The sequence below is a fragment of the Lolium perenne genome, chromosome 4 (assembly GCF_019359855.2).
Source record: "Lolium perenne isolate Kyuss_39 chromosome 4, Kyuss_2.0, whole genome shotgun sequence".
NCBI lineage: Eukaryota > Viridiplantae > Streptophyta > Magnoliopsida > Poales > Poaceae > Lolium > Lolium perenne.
The window spans coordinates 137,063,779-137,081,399 of record NC_067247.2 but is presented as its reverse complement, the minus strand read 5'-3'; the positions used below and the strand labels follow the sequence as shown (position 1 = coordinate 137,081,399).

Genomic DNA, 17,621 nt, shown 5'->3' with positions numbered 1-17,621 from the left:
AGGAAAAAACCTGACTTATAGCCAATTGTAATTTCAGCTAGATAATATTTAGACAGTCCCTAGAATAAACAAGGACTGATTGAGCTGGCCGTAGTTTGGCACGGGAGGTGGTGATTAGCACAGATGTGGCAGCAAACTCATCGTCCTCGCAATCAATCGTCCCGGCATGGCACGATGTGGATGCATACCTCGCAAGCTTGGTTCACGTCGTCCATGCCAAGAAAACAGATGGATACATACAGCTAACAGGTAACAGCAACCTAGCTGCTTCCGACTGAAGCTTTCTCTCCAAAAATAATTAAAAGTCGCTGCAGTTTAATAGCGATCCGTGCGAGATAGGGGCGACGAATGGTTCAGGATGGTGAGCGGAGCACGGACGCCATAATCGGCGGCGACCTTATCAGCCTACTGTTCACCCGGTTAGACGATGGCGACGTTGAGGAAGAAGACGGATGGCTGGCTGATTCGCCGTTGCGTTGAGTGCAAGTCATGTCAACCCTTCCTCTGCTTTAGCGGCCGCCGTCCAGCTCGTACCAATGGCGGGCAGCCTCCGGGTTTCGGGCAAATAGAAAATGAACAAAACAGTAGCGTAAAGCTGACAGCTCAACGGCGGCAGCCACCGGCGATTCCTAGACATTTGCTAGCACGCCGGCGTTGATGAGCTGACAGAGAAACCATACACACCATGATGTTTCATCTAACAAAAATATATGTACTCCCTCCGATTCATATTAATTGACTTCAATATAGATGTATCTACAACTAAAATGTATCTAGATACATTCATATTAAAGTCAATTAATATGAACCGGAGGAACAGTGATTGATTGACTGATTGATGATAATACACATCTCACAAGAACAATCCCAAATCTTGGAACTAAAAACACCAAGCTGTCTCAACAACAGAAAAAAGGTAGTACTAGCTAGACTGTCTCAACACCATGATTCCTCCGTTTTTTTGTTTTCCCCAATTTCTTGTAGTCGTTGCGCAGGATCTCAGATCCATCAACGGCAAAAGCACTGCAACTCAAGAACTCACATACAGACTCACTAGTAGTAGTCTTCTTGGTCGGGCGTGGGCAATGGAGACGGGGGACGGTCACACGCGGACGGAAGCCACGGAGAAGACGAAGCCGGCGAACTCCGCCGGCGGCTGAACCACGGTCCAGTTCTTGGACTTGACGTCGAACACCCACAGCGCGTGCCCGCCGGACTCGATTGCTCCCGTGACCACCACACGCTCGCCGCCACCGACGGCGACCGCGCGCGCCGTGCCGGCCTTGAGCCCCGGCGGGTAGGGACCCACCTCGATCCAGCCTCGGCGCTCCCCGCGCCACTCCATCACGGCCGTGCCCTCGATGCACCACACCCGGCCGCGCACCACCACGTGCGCCGCCGACGGCGGCGCGCGCACGCGTTCCAGCCGGCGCCACTCGCGGGTCGCCGGGTCGAACCACTCCGCGTCGCGCTCGAACCCGCCCTGCCGCCCCGTGCGGTACCCGCTCACGGCCAGGAACCGGTCGCCGGCGACGGTGGCCATGCCGTCGCACTCGTCGCGCTCCTCCGACATGTCCGGGAGCGGGTCCCAGCCGTCGGCCACCGCGTCGTACGCCTCCGCGGTCTTCAGCGCGTTCTTGAGCTTGTCGTGGCCGCCGGCGACGTAGATCTTGCCTCCCGCCTCCGCGCACGCGAAGAAGGACCGCGCCGACCGCATCGGCGTGCCCCTGCGCCACACGCCGGTGGCGGCGTCGAGCACGTGGACGTCCGCCACGGGCTCGAAGGTCTTGGAGTCCCAGCCGCCCATCACCGCGAGGCGGGTCCCCACGGCCGCGCACTGCGCGAACATCGGCATCGGCGGCGCCTCGCGCTCGCGGTGCCACTCCCCGGTGGTGACGTTGTACACGGCCACGCCGTAGGCCGGGGAGTTCTCCGGCGCGTCGCCGTCCTTGGGGCCACCGTCGTCCCCGGCGGCCGGGTTGCAGAACTGCAGAAGAAAGACGAGATCTTCGTTGGCGCCTGCCTCCGCACGGGCCAGGGCGAAGTCCGGCGCCGCGGCGGCGCTCTTCCACCCTCGGCAGACGCGCCGCATCGAGCGAAAGGCGCCGTGCGGGACGCGCGCCAGGCAGTCGACGGCGACGTCGTCGGGCATCCCCGGGATGAGGTCGATGTGCTTTGCGTTCATCATTTTGTTTGTTTTTCGTGAGAGAAAGCTTGCTTCTTGGCACGGATGGCTCACTCGCTGCCAGGAGGCTTAAATAGACAGGAAGGGCAGGCGGTGCTACGTGGAGTACACTGATTGGTCTCTATGTGCCGGATTATTGTGCTGTTTTTCATGGAGAAGTTTGATGTGGGTTGTATAAAGTGAGACTTGTAGCTGAATGTAGTTCAATAATTGGAGGAATTATTTGTCTTGAGGAATGTCGTGGTATCGTCGTGGCATATGCCATAGGATGGCTTAAGTTGGGTGGTTCCTGCCTATGGCTTGCGATGGTTTTCGGATGCGGGTATGGGCACGAGCCACACAGCGACGTACCCAGGTTCGGGGCTCTCGTACGGAGAACACCCCTACTACTGCTCTAGAGTGTATATGATGTAAGAGATAGTACAATGGTGCTCCTTGAGCTGTGTCCGGCTTGAGAGAGGGTTGGAGGTAGAAGAAGGCCTTTCTCCCGAGCGGTGCTAAGTATGAAATGAGAGTTGGTCGATCGTCCCCCGCACAGGAGGGGTAGTGCGGCTTATATAGTGCCGGTTACTTTACAAGGAAGTCCCTAGAGTCTACTGGCCGGGCCCGCCGGCTCCGGCTTCCCCGTTCCTTCCCGAGGCGCTGGCGTCACCAGCCGTTAGGGCGTGTCCGTCCTTCCGAGGTCAGCGGAGACATGACGTGCTCAGCGACGTGCGCTAGGCGTCCGCTGTCTTCGCCCGTAGCCTACGATGCGTGATGTAGCTGGACCATGATGGCTTGTCTGACGCGAGGCACTGTTGCTCTACAGTGCCCCCACTATCTTATGACGAAATTTGTAGACACCATTTGGACATATTTCAAAAAAATTCTTTGAGTTCATCTTCAAGTGTAGCCGATAGCGGGTACTGTTGTCTTTGACGAATTAAAAGCATAAATGATATCTTGTGATCCACAAGAGACATATAAATCAAAGAGGGTGCTATATTTTCCATGATATTATCGTGTCGGTGTCTTGCAATCAAATATCTTCACTATACTCGTGATTTATACAAGGCATTCAAACTAGTAGCGACAAAGGTCTTATATAAGAGGTGTGCTTCGGTGCGCACCCTCTCCAAACTCGCGACTTATCGCCGAAGGGTACGGTGGTCCCGATTTTGTTTTTTTTGTGCTGCCCGCCGAAACCCATATCCAAGCCCAGTGCAAGACTCGTATGGGTATACGGGGCACAGGCGTATCTATACGGACGACCCCACGTGGGTGGGTCCCACGTGCTAAGCTAATCACCGTGATTAGCTCCCATTGCATGCATCGTTTTCATCGGCACTGGAGATCTGATCGAGCTGTTCCACGCCGTCGCTAGGTTGAACGCAAGCGGTTGTTGCCGGCCCGGCCGTCGGCGGTTGTTGCCGGCACGTCCGTCGCCGCCGGTGGTTGTTTCGCATGTCGACGCCGCCGACCGCGCGCGAAGCCCCCCCGCAGATCGACGACCTTGGAAAGGCGCGCCACCGGCTCGGCATCTTCCCCGCTAGGGTTTAAAATTACAGGTACCATGACTTCATCTTGTAGCATAGTAAGAGGACGCAATTCTGCCGGTTTTTCAATTCTAATTATGGTCCAATACTACAGAATATGGAGAACTCTATATCTGGTATGATTGAGGAACAAAACGAGTACGTCGGCTATAATTCCGATGACTACTGAAATGGAGGAAAATTTGCGACACGAAGCCGAGCGAAGACGAGTTTGATGTGAGCCACTATTTTTCATTTCGATTACCAGCAGTCCAGCATCATCAAATTATATATGGTTCCTCATGTCATAATTTATGCAGATTGCGTACGATGAATTTGATAATGATGACAATCATGGCGAACACACAGACGATCAAAATGATGAGAACCATGGTGAACACACACACAGTCTAAATACTAGTGAGGTATGTGTAGTGACTCATACAGTGACATAAAATGATGCATGAAATGATGGCAACTGTAAAATTTACGGTTACTAAATTTCGAAATGCATTAATAAATTTCAGGCACAATTTGACACGCAGCAGCTTGAGTACGACTATTACGGTGAATCGACTTGGACACGGGCCACACCGATGATGTGGAAGGTGCATCGGTTCTGAGGATTCTGTTGACATGAGCCAGGTTGTTATCTCTCTTTTATCAGTCTTATATAGCTGGAACACATAAATTTATAGTTTTAATTAATGCCTACGTTTTCTACTTGCGAGCGACGCCGAGCGCTAGTCAGCTGAGAAACCACACAAAGGTAGCAATGGCAATGAATATCCCGATAGTGATCGGGATTTATCTTTGGATGATAAAAGAGATGACTTTTATTTACGAAGCAATGACATATTCTTTCTACAACAGATATGCTAAAGATTATGGGTTCAAAGGTCCGGCTTGACCAGGTTAAGCGGTTTGATGATGGAGTAATTCGGTTAAGGCGTTTTGTGTGTTCCAGATAGGGCAGACGTCCCAAAAACCAACTGACCACGGAAGGCCGTGTATATAGGCACAGACCTGAGTCTCGCTGCGGCTGCAAGGCACGTTTGGTGGTCAAGTTTGATGGAAGAACTAGTTTCTGGGTTGTTGAAGATTTTCGTGACAAACATAACCATGACCCAGCTGAACCATGTCAGACTCCGTTTCTTCGGTCCCATAGGACGATCAACGACGCGCAGAGATCTGAGATATTATCAATGGGATCCATGGGAATTAGGAAGCACCTCATTATGAGAAAATTCATTGCAGGCTCCGGTTCATTTGCTGGTGTTGGATTCACAAGAAAGGATTTGTACAACATGTGCTCTAGGGACAGGAGGAGGCTGCTTTTCGACGGTGACGCTACCACAGCCATCCGCATTATGTCAAAGAGGAAAAAGAGGGACCCTGAATTTTTCTTTGAATATGACGTTGATGAAAAAGGCCGTCTGAAGCACATGTTACGGTGTGATTCCCAGTCACGTAGGGATTACCGGGACTACGGAGATGTGTGGGTGTTTGATAGCACATACAAGATGAATAAATATAAGATGCCATTTGTTCCTTTTGTGGGCTTGAACAACCACCGTAGGACAACGGTTTTTGGGTGTGCCATCCTTTCAAGTGAGAATGAACAAACATATGTTTGGCTTCTAAAGACTTTCCTCAAAGCGATGTGTCAACAGAAGCCAAAGGCGATAATCACGGATGCGAGATGTCGCGATGATCGCCGCAATCGGCGAAGTATTTTCTGGTGTGCCGCATCGCATCTGCAGCTTCCACATTGAAAAAAATATGGAGATGCATCTACCTAACAAGTCACTGAACGAGTTCAGGACTCTTTTGTATTACACCACCTCAGAGCAAGTATTTGAGGAGCGATGGCATGCATTTTACAGAAAATGGCAATCCCCAAAAACCAGAACATGGATGAAGAGGATGTACACCAAGAAGAAACTTTGGGCTGCAGCGTATCTCTCTCAAGGATTCTGGCTGGGTATGAAAAGTAACCAGCGGAGTGAAAGTTTAAACTCTTGTCTGCACCTGCACGTAGATGGGGAAATGACAATTGTTGATATGATTATGCACTACGACAACGCAATTGTCCGTCTCCGTGAGAACGAAGCCCACGACGACTGCACGGCTTCACAGACTACACCAGTGGCAATTACTAATTTCAGAGAACTAGAGGTTGCTTCTTTGCAAAAATCTTCACTCTCTTTGTGTTCTATATTATTCAAGGTGAGCTTTCAAAGATTGGCGGCATAGAGATCTTAGAAAAAATGCAGGCAGGAGACTCAAACATCTTCATTGTGACATGGAGGAATAATGTAAGGACCAGGTTCTACGTGGAATATAGACCCAAGGACGCAGAAATTATAAGGTGCAGCTGTCAAAGGATGATTAGAAAGGGGATCCCTTGCAAGCACATACTGCATGTGCTGCATTTCTTGAAATTTACTGAAATTCCACAATGTTGTGCTCTACGACGATTCACAAAAAATGCCAGGTTAGGGTTGCCATTAAACGCACCAGCGACATGTTTGGGTGGGGTTGGTCCTGGGCGAGAGGAGCGGATGAAATACAAAGCAGGATGAATATTAAGGTATCACAGGCTATGCATATTGCATTAAACAATTCGAGAGGAATATGATCTCAGGAACAGTACCATTGATGGCATAATTTCTAGAAGAGAGGGGTATGCTAAAGGTAAAGCATATGGTCCCCTCAGGTCGGTGCATGAAAATGAAGATGCTAGTAGACCATGCGATATTGTTGTTGGTGATCCTTTGAAAGTGTCCACTAAGGGTGCACCTAGGCAAGAAGCGCAGAAATCTCCAATGACTAAAAATGGAAGACCACTAGGACACAAGGAACGCAGGGTGCAGGTGTGCGGGGAATGCCAAGGAGAAGGGCATAACAGAAGAAACCCAATATGCATATTTCATCCGAAGTAAGTTTTTCTGCCATTTTGTTTCATATACTTTAAAAGATTCATATGAGTTGTTGTGTAATTTTATGTCTGTGAACATGTGCAGGAATGTGCTGCAGCAGGAAGGGTAGTTCTTTCATAGTTATCTAAAGGGCAGTAAATTTCCTTAATTATGAATGGGACGACTATAGCTTTGTATTTGATGGAGTTGTTAATGTTTGTAACGTACTGATGTTTTTATTTTGTACTGATGTTCTTAATTCTCTGGTGTTCTTATGTAAAAATGGCAAAAGACATTATATATTGTGAAGTAGGCATTTCCTTATAATCATCATAGCATGCATGTACAAAGATAAAAATAATTGCATACTTTCGATAATGGGAAATAAAACCAATGTTACAAAATTTTGTAGATAATCTTAACCGAATAAATATTGTTTACAACCGAAGACAATTAAAAATTCAATATTACATGTGTCCGGAAACCTTCTGCGGGAGCAAACCAAACAGTCACACTATCAAATTTATATTTTCCTGGTCTTTGCTAGCAATCTCATTTTGTTTTTCACCCTGTCAAGAATGTTGTGTGGTGATAAAACAATGTTTGCAACTCTACTTTCTCTCGATTCATCGACTGTGGCCTGCCAAAACATTATAAGGTGTTATACACATGGCTTGTTAACATTGTTAAAATTAACCGAGTGCATGGAACATAGTATAGCCAACCTGAGAAACCGGGCAAGTCATCTGATCTCCGTCCCAGTGCTCCATACATTGCAATACCCATAATCCGCATGAATTGCTGCTATATAATGTGACAAAATTTAAAAGTCTCCGCATATACAAAACCGACTTTCTTTATGTGTAATGCAATATAGGTACTTACGTATCGGTTTGCTTAGGGATGTCATAGCTTTTAATAGGCCATTCTTCGACATCAGGATATTCTGTGTCACAAGTATTGTTTGCTTGTTGTATGTCCTGTGAAATTTGCCCAATCTACGAAACAACAAATATATTACTGCACAGACATGAGAAAGTACACAAAGACATGTATGTAGAGAGTGTAATACCAAGTCTTCCACAACTGATTTTGACACCCCTAAACGAAACAGAGGATCAAGGACCTGGAATTCCTTCTTCTTTGTATGCATGACAACAGTTACGTAATGAGTTTTCCGTATGTTCAGTGCGAAAAATGTCTACAAGAGAAGGAAAAAACTTTGTCAATTATCATATTATTTTATTCTAATTTCGCATGAAACATTGAAAGAAACTGCTGTTACCTTCTCACGCTTGAAATATTCATCCATAACCCTACCTAAGGCTCCTGGTCTTGTAACTACCTCATCTATATTTCTAATATTGTATTTTTTTCTGTATTGTTTTTCTGCTTGTTCAAGGAGATAGTTTGTCCTCCACGCAGGACATAACATTCGATCAGACCCAACACGGAGAGACAAATATCCAATAGCAGCATCAATAATCTGATAGCAACAACAATATTTTCAAATTCAAATAGTTTAATTACGAGTATAACGCAAACTTTTGGTTTTGAAGACTTACATCATCAGATAGCCATTCGTGCGCAAGAATGACGTTAAGCTTTTCTGAAGACAAGCTGGCGCCATATTCATTCTTGTACACTCCTTTAGATGCTTCTTTTGGTAGCTTGGATATTGTTTTAACATATAAAGTGGCAGCTTCTATTTCCTGCTGTGTTGGTACTGCCGAAGATACCCCAACTTCATGTTCTGCAAACAACCCTGATGCACATAATAGTAATAACATATGTGTTACAGGTTGCAGCATCATTTATTTGCTAACAAAGAAATAACGAATAAATGGTGTTACCTTTCTTTACACGGCTTTGACGTTTTGCTCTAGGTTTCGCGACCACATATGGTGATCCATATTTTTGATTCGTCGTCCGTTTCCTTTTCCCTCCAACTTGTACCGCCGCTGCGTTTCTCCTTCTTCCATTACTATTTGCACACTTTGCTGTATTGCCCTTCTTCCTACTAGCCTGTCATCCCATTGTTTCACCACTATGAGTACTCATAACTTCATGTTCACCGTCATGTAGGTCATCCTTCTGTCCAGCATTCACCTTGGTGGTAGATCTTGCGAAAATGTCATCCGGTATACGTATATCCGAGGATGATGCCGATTTTGTGGTATCATTTAAGATAAAAGGATTATCTTGTGTACCCTCCGTGTTACCGAGGTTTCCTGGTGTGACGTACACATTATCTCCTGCCTCCGGCACCCCATTATGCTTAGGAGGTGTCACAAACTTACCAGAATTCTTTGTTAAATTGCTAATTATAGCATCTAACTCGTCAGAACTGTTGTTGTACATGAATTCTTTCTTAGACGAATCATTGATGTGATTAGAAGTCTCTTCTTCCTCATCTCCTCCTTTCCCTGACTCTGATCCTTCAACCGGTTTGTACATGACACCATTCTTATTTAGCATTTTTAGGACTTCCTGCAAAACAAGTAGTACCATAATTATTCATTACTGATAATGTAATACTTTCGTGTTTGTAAAATGAATGGCTCCTCACCTCTGCACATCTCTTTGGTACAAGTGCTAATTGTTTGTCAATGTGATCCGTCAGTTCCTTCTTCAAACTTTCCAATATTATGTCCTTGTTACTAAGCCTCTGTCTCGAACGTGTCGAACGTGACTGTTCACCATTCTGCGATGTGTTTTGCTTTGTTTGCGCTCTGGCATTGGCTTGAGTTGTAAGATCATTAATAATCTGCATGTCAAATTAGAAAACAAATGTCATAAATTAATATAACAACACAACGTCGACTATGATATAATGTAGCTAGAAGTAGTGATAAAAACAAAACCTTCACTTTGCCTCTCCCACGACCATTTGCATAGTCGTACTGCGACCTCCTTTCCGCTTCCGCTTCAGTCCAGTTTTTCATTAGTGGCCGAATAGACTTGTGTGGAATATACGTAGGATCATCGACAACTACCACCTTTTCCCAGTATAGTAGCTACAAACAACACATTTTAAATGAAATAAGTTTCAAATTGTCACATACATCAAATATAGTGCTAATCATGTTTGCATACCTGAGTGAGACAAAGATTTCCAACCGGCCATCCCCTACCTTTTCCTGCTGATCTTGTGTAAGCAGACAAATTATCAAGGAGGTATCGCAATGTGAAGTGATTCCAGTTAATGTTAAACAGTCTAGGAACATCCTCCACTAAACAGTAGTGATCTCTATCGACTGTTTTTGGGCCAGATGGCGCAAGAACCGTGCCAATTAGCACAAGCACTGCTTTCCGCACAAAGTCATCATCGGAAGCTTTCTCTCTCTGTATGTCAGCAATCAAGTCTTCAATAACTAGATTTCCACTAGACTTGCTGAGATAACTAGGCGGTATTTTCCTTCTACTTGTTAGATATTCTTGATCAATTATATCAAAAGCGGAATAACCCTCATTACGTAGACCATAAATGCATTCTATGTCTACAGAGGTTGCAGTTATCGCTCCTGCCTTGTCTTGTACGACGAATGTCTCAGTTTTAGGATCATATAGCTCTATCATAAATCTAATCATATTTGTGCGCGTGGCGAAGGCTGGCAGTTGCAACATCGTCCGCAAAGTAGTAGAGCTAAACCTCGCACGTTGAGGTCCTGAGAAAGTGGCTACGAGATCCGTCCACAATGTGTAGTCACAATAGACCGGGCCATCTAATTCATCCATTCTGCAAATAACATATACAAACAACAATTATTGCCGACATAGAAAATCTCCTAACCATCTACAGCGTAAATGTCAACCTAAAACTTACACGTCCGGCAAAGAATGAAGGTTTAGATCAAGCGCACTCTAGATCAAGTGGGCGAAAGGATCGATGATAAACGAGATTGCAAACGCGCGCACCTGGAAGGCTGGAACACGGATGTTGCCGTTGTTAGATTGAGCTGTAGGCTCCGCTGACGAAAGGACTCCTATCTTCTCCAGACGGCGATGGAAGGCGATGTTGACTTGAAGAAGAAATCGTGGGTAGTTAGACGTTGTGCGTCGGACGTGCCGCTAACTAGGGCATCTGCTGTTAATACTATAATTAGGCAAGCTCTCGATGGATATCTGGGCCAGCCCGTTAGTACACAGCCCATACACGGAGGGCACTCTATGCATGTGATAAGACACTGCTTTGCATTCGGCAGACGCAACGATAACTTACTTCTCCCTATCTCTTTTGGAGCAACAATATATACATGTTCAAAGGTGCTGATCACCTACAAGCATACCATGGTTCCGCATGGCACCACACAACAATGGCTTGTAGCTAGTACGACGGTGCAAAATATTTTTTAATTACGATTTCAATTGTTTGTAACGAAGAATTTTTTTAAAAATATGGTCTTTTTTGCACATTACTAGATCTGCAATGTACATAATTGACATATCTATAGTGCCACTGTCGAGTGGGGCATCAACAAATTTCACAATGCTACAACCCTCATACAACACTTGTAGAGAAATAAGCTGGATATAATTAATAAGCATTCACGATCGAACTCTTCACACATTGTCATAAAAGTGTGAAACCATTAAAAATGACATAAATTTGCACCATACTAAAAGTGTACCAACGGACATGATATAAACAAAAAATTTAGATAGCTATAGTAGTCTTCACGAGCGAAGTCTGAACCGGGCTGCTCTCACACACAGTCAAGCATAATCTTCAGACCACCTTCTCCTTGCTTACGGAACCAGAACACGTATTTCTGATTTTTCTTCATGCCATTCTGCCTCACCACATCCATCCAGTGTGATGTTATCATGGCACCTCCTTTTGGTACTCCTTTCACCGTTGACATGTTCATCACCATCGTAACTTCTGTAACATTGGCACCTGGTGAGTACAGCTTTATTGTTGCTGGTAGCTGAATATTGGGCAGAATGTGCTTGAGGGTGAACCTCCTTGAGAAGTACTACACATAAATTTGACAGTCAATTATCGGCATATCTTGGTTAGTAGTAAGAAATGATGGAAATCAAAATTAATTACCATCTTTGCTTTATTCTTCACGATGTGTGATTTCTTGATGGTGCACACGTACAATGGAATTACTGGTAGGGTTTTCGCAACTAGTCGTTCGAGTGCATCAAAATCGTCATAATTCATCTTAACTCGATTTGCATACTCTATGAAAGCTTCAAAATCATACTCTTCCTCTTCTCCAGGACCTACATGTAATATTAAAAAACATAAGGGACATCAATTAATTCTAAATTAAGTTGTTCATAACACTGTGTTCTCATTGAGTGACATAAACAGACTTACCCCTTATAATAGGCCTTTTCCTCCAATTCGGTAAAGCACGAAGTCAAGAGGCGTAGCAAGGAATGGCTGATCAATGTCAATGTTCTCATATGTCATATACGTACGATGAAATTAACCACTAGATCTAATTAAGTCGGCCGATATTTTTTTCCCAAGCGACCCAACCAAGGGAAGTAATATTAGACGACCAGATCTAACTTGGGCAGATCAAAGTAAAGACGATCTACCGCGTCTACATATGTTGTCAGGCAAGAGTTCATAAAAAAAATTAGGTGCATGGCACGAGGTGAGCGAACTATACTTACATCCATGGCGATGAGATCCGAGTCAGCTCGTAACCAACGTCTTCGAGGACGCAGTCGGCGTCCAGTCGTAGATCAGAGGAGGCGTTGAGGAGATAGATCGTTTGGGAATTAGATTTGAGGATTAGTACGGCAGTTAAATACCTAAATAAAAGGCTGGGCCAGGATGGGCCTCAATTGCGGCCCACGAGGAGCATAAAGAAGCATACCACAAACGAAAAGATGGATCCCTCGGCCCGTTATCTCATCAGCATCTCCATCCTGCCTCCACCTACAGGTCGCCGCCGCCATGGTGATTTCGGCTATGGACGACATCGACCGCGTCGAACCCATGCACAACTCATCGGATGAGGTATGATTCTAAGTTAACGTCTTCATCTCATGGGATTCTAAATATCTTGAAGAGTCATCGGTATGTGCAGTTCATAAGTTATGTCGAATTTAATATGTTTTCACGTTTTATTGTAGGAATCAATATGTGAGTGTGGTATTCGGGATGGCTGTGCCCAGTTTCAACATTGTCTACAAGCAAAAATTGTTCTCCTAGAAGAACTAAATTTTAAAAGAGAGGAGAAAATGAAGATTGATGAAGAATTGAGGATTGTCAAAGAGAAGCTCGGGGTGGCTCATGAGACAATTCGGAAGATGGAACAAGCATTGATGACTACCAACAAAAAAAATAGAAACACTTCTGGAAGAGAAAGGCCGAATCGAGTTGATGATGGCTGATATCATCGATGAACACAACATTAGTAAAAACGAAACAAGGGCGACAACAAGGTTGAAGATAAATAAGGTCAAAAAATATGCTCTCCAACGGGAATTGTTTCTTCAGTACGCCTTGTGTGCTATAATTATTCTAGTAGCTGTTATAATCGCGATGTCAGGGCTTTTAAAATGCTCGGCCTAGATGTTATGGTTGGGCAACAGTGAATTCTGTAATGTGATCATGTCCAGAAATAAAAATTTCTTTTTCGACAGTGAAAAGCTGATGAGGAGTACTCCGAAGAGCCGTTGTACTCAGTAATTAAGACCATCACTATAGTAGATGGTCTGACAACTCAGTTCAAAAGCTAACCAAACACTGTTCAACACAACACGAAGCAGTAGTTCCAACATCATAAACCAAAAGCATATCTACAAAAGCATCGACAGCAACCACCATCCACAGGAACTAGGCTTCAAGCATCCTCCATAGCAAGCACCAAGAGAAGCCCATGATGCTCTGCCCTAATCTGCTTGGAGGTGCCAGTATGGGCTAGCTCCTCGCAGTCTTTGCCTCGAGCTATTAAGCTTGCCATCCCCGGGCTTCACCTTGTGCCATGGACGAAGTACTTCCCCCTCTTCTTGAAAGGGAAGGCCCCAAGATCCAGCTTACGCATCAGCTTGGTCTTGAAGGATCCAATGTTCCTGCTGTCCACGGACTCGGATGAATCCTGGGAGTCATACTGCACAACAACAAAATGTACAAGTTATGATTACAGATACAAACCAAACACAATGAAATACATGCAATGGTACAGAACAACTTGTATAGCTCACCTCCAGGGAGCCATCTGAATCCTGCAACTCCTCATATGGAGCAGGGACATGTGGAGCAGGCACTGGTGGAGCAGGCAATGCCGGGAGCAGCACAGTTCTTCCTCCTCCTGGATTGGAGGAGGGACAGGTACTTCCTCCTCCTGGATTGGAGGAGGGACAGGTCCTAGCTCCTGGATTGGAGGAGGCACAGGCTCCTCCTCCTCGCGCTTCCGCTTCCTGGAACCTTCACCAGCCTACATACAAATATGAAAAGTCACCACAGTAATCACCTATAGGAAAATAACATCCAAATACTATGCATACCAAATAGATCATCTTAATTATTCTTTAATTATATCTTATGTATACTCCAAACTACCAAGTCTAAGGGAATTATATTTATAGTTACATTATGCTAGCACCTACCCTGATCATGCTTTCATTATACTATACATTACAGGACCCTTTCAATGATAGCACATTAATCCCATGATAAATCCCCACATTAATCTCAAAAGGTTAATATTCTCACATTATTCTAGGTCATCAAAATTAGCTGGATGCTTACATTCTAATTTTGCAATATAATCAGCACATACTAAATAATTTACAGTACAGCCATGTACATAATTAAAATAAAAGAAATTTCCAAGTAGCAGGACACATGAGGCTAATTCTTGTCAGTGTAACTGATATAGATGTATACTGTCTGCTCTGTTAAGCAATGCATCAGAACTGCAATAAGTCAACAAGCAAGTAACTATATCACCTGTAGTCATTATTTTCATGGGATTTATTGATAATTAATTACAATCTTAAATAATAACTGATAACTCCTTCAAGGCTTTCCAACTTAGCAAAGATGGGATGTGCAACATCATTAATTCGACCAACATGAGCTTAAAGAAACAGCTAGCATGGTAAGCTAGTAACTATGAAATGAGAACCAGCAGCAATGCAACCATTGCACCTAGCAGCTTATCTTCACATCACTTCCATGACAAATTTGATGAATCAGAACAACAATGAAGCATCCTCCTAAACTACAGTTTCTTTTGTTCTGTTCTCTGCTCTAGCTAGGCCGCTCCAATACTATAGTATTTTGAAATCACTAAGGTTTAACTAACATATAATGTTTGATGTCATGTACGTCCTGGTGTTTAATCATCATCAACGTTTCAAACCACTTGATGCATGTCTGTGTATAAATACTACTATCAATATGCGATAATCTGTATATGAACATATTGTGTGAAAACATTTGAAACTATCAATATGTGATAATCTGTGCACCCATTCTTTCCTCTCGCACCGGTTAATCGAAATCAAAAAGCCGACAACGAACTAACCTCCATCTGCATGTCGTCCTTGACCTCGCAGACATGGCCGGACGCCTCCGCACCGATCAGATCCGCCACCACCTTCAAGGCCGCGGACGGTTCAGCCTGATCCACCAGATCCGCCACCACCGTGACGGCTGCGGCACCATCACCCGCAGCATCACCCGCATCGCCCTTCCCTGTAGCAGATTCGTCGCCGTCCACATCCGCCGTTGCCGCCACCAACGGGCCGACGGCGGGAGAGCCGATGAAGGAGGTCTCCACGGCGGTCTTGCTTGCACCGTCCGCCGTCTTCTTCTCCTCTCCAGCTCCGCCATCCCCTCCAACCGCCTCCGGCCGCGCATCCCCTTCCACGACCGCCAGCATCTTCACTTCTTCCGCGGCAGCTCTACCAGGTTCCATCGCCGCCAGATCTACTCAACGGCGGACGATCCACTGCCTAACCTACGGGCGGAGGGAGAGAGACGAGGGTTTTTTGGGGGAGAGATGGAGCTCGAAGAAGTGGGGAAGGGGGGAAATGGAAGCGGACGAGCGGTTCCAGGACTTTTATATGCCCCGACGCCTCCGCTCCCTCGCCACGTCTTTCTACACGTCACCGACGCCTTCCCTTCCTTGCCACGTTACACGCCACGTCATCCCCGTATACGTACAGAATACAGTATAAGTGACTCCCGTATACCCTACGCCGAAGCCGATAGTCTGAATTACAAACAATTGTCTGAATTAAAAATAGTCAGAAAGTAAGAAGAACATAAACTTTTTCCTAGGTACAGCCGCCGCCTCCACCTCAGTCTCCTCCATAGATTGGGTTCCCCCTCTTCCGGCCGGCTTCGTCGGTGTCGGGAGGAGTGGGGAACCCGATCTATGCGTGGAGTTTTTTAAAAAAGTAGTGTTTTCAGTTGATTATGTTAGGTTTTTGGTAGTCATCTTTTTGTTGGTTTCACCCAAGGGTTGTGGGCCCACTTTGTGGCCTGGGTAGAGCCGTTTTGCACGTAAACCATGTGTGCGGACTCCCGTGAGGTAGCTAGGCAAGGAGCACATGATTTCTTACATGGATGGTGATGTAAGTGGTGTTTGGATGCCATGGTGAAGCAGATCCCAAAAGATGGGACCGCCATGCACACGCGCCGTCAGACGATCCACTGTTTTGACACCTCGTTCTGACGAGAACCCTATATTTCAGGGGTCTACACCACATGAACATGGGCATTCACACATGCACAACCCTAAACCCATGGCTAGGAGTGGGTGGGGTGACATGGTGCACCAGTGCCCACCACATGGGGTCACCCAAGGGTTGTGGGCCCACTTTGTGGCCTGGGTAGAGCCATTTTGCACGTAAACCATGTGTGCGGTCTCCCGTGAGGTAGCTAGGCAAGGAGCACATGATTTCTTACATGGATGGTGATGTAAGTGGTGTTTGGATGCCATGGTGAAGCAGATCCCAAAAGATGGGACCACCATGCACACGCGCCGTCAGACGATCCACTGTTTTGACACCGTGTTACGACGAGAACCCTATATTTCGTGGGTCTACACCACATGAACATGGGCATTCACACATGCACAACCCTAAACCCATGGCTAGGAGTGGGTGGGGTGACATGGTGCACCAGTGCCCACCACATGGGGTCACCCAAGGGTTGTGGGCCCACTTTGTGGCCTGGGTAGAGCCGTTTTGCACGTAAACCATGTGTGCGGGCTCCCGTGAGGTAGCTAGGCAAGGAGCACATGATTTCTTACATGGATGGTGATGTAAGTGGTGTTTGGATGCCATGGTGAAGCAGATCCCAAAAGATGGGACCACCATGCACACGCGCCGTCAGACGATCCACTGTTTTGACACCGTGTTCTGACGAGAACCCTATATTTCAGGGGTCTACACCACATGAACATGGGCATTCACACATGCACAACCCTAAACCCATGGCTAGGAGTGGGTGGGGTGACATGGTGCACCAGTGCCCACCACATGGGGTCACCCAAGGGTTGTGGGCCCACTTTGTGGCCTGGGTAGAGCCGTTTTGCACGTAAGCCATGTGTGCGGGCTCCCGTGAGGTAGCTAGGCAAGGAGCACATGATTTCTTACATGGATGGTGATGTAAGTGGTGTTTGGATGCCATGGTGAAGCAGATCCCAAAAGATGGGACCACCATGCACACGCGCCGTCAGACGATCCACTGTTTTGACACCGTATTTGAGGGGTGTACACCACATGAACAAGTGCATTCACTCATGCAAATTGCAAAACTCATGGCTTGAAGTGTGTTAAATGACATGGTGCACCACTGCCGACAATATGGGGTCATCCCAGGGTTGGTCAAAAAAGTGCCAGAAACAGGCTCCAAAGGTAGGGTAAACGGCCTCATTTCTAAGCATGTTTTTTTTCGACCTTGTCTAAACGACCCAAATAAATTTCCTAGACATCTACTTGATATGTATACACTGTTTTTGAAGATTTTATTTTTTTTAGATTTTCTCTGAAATTTTTAGGAATATTTGAATA

General features: G+C 45.8%; 1 protein-coding gene across 1 annotated transcript; it reads right to left on the bottom strand.

Moving 5' to 3' along the window:
• Positions 1-804: 804 nt before the first annotated feature.
• Positions 805-2,247, bottom strand: LOC127294000 (F-box/kelch-repeat protein At2g44130-like). Its single transcript, XM_051323734.2, has one exon. It carries the CDS (start codon positions 2,186-2,188, stop codon positions 1,103-1,105), a length of 1,086 nt encoding a protein of 361 aa, XP_051179694.1. The 5' UTR covers positions 2,189-2,247; the 3' UTR covers positions 805-1,102.
• Positions 2,248-17,621: the final 15,374 nt, after the last annotated feature.

What these genes read in the sequence shown, in the direction of transcription:
- LOC127294000 (XM_051323734.2), bottom strand. Translation starts at nt 2,188, where the DNA reads ATGATGAACGCAAAGCACATCGACCTCATCCCGGGGATGCCCGACGAC.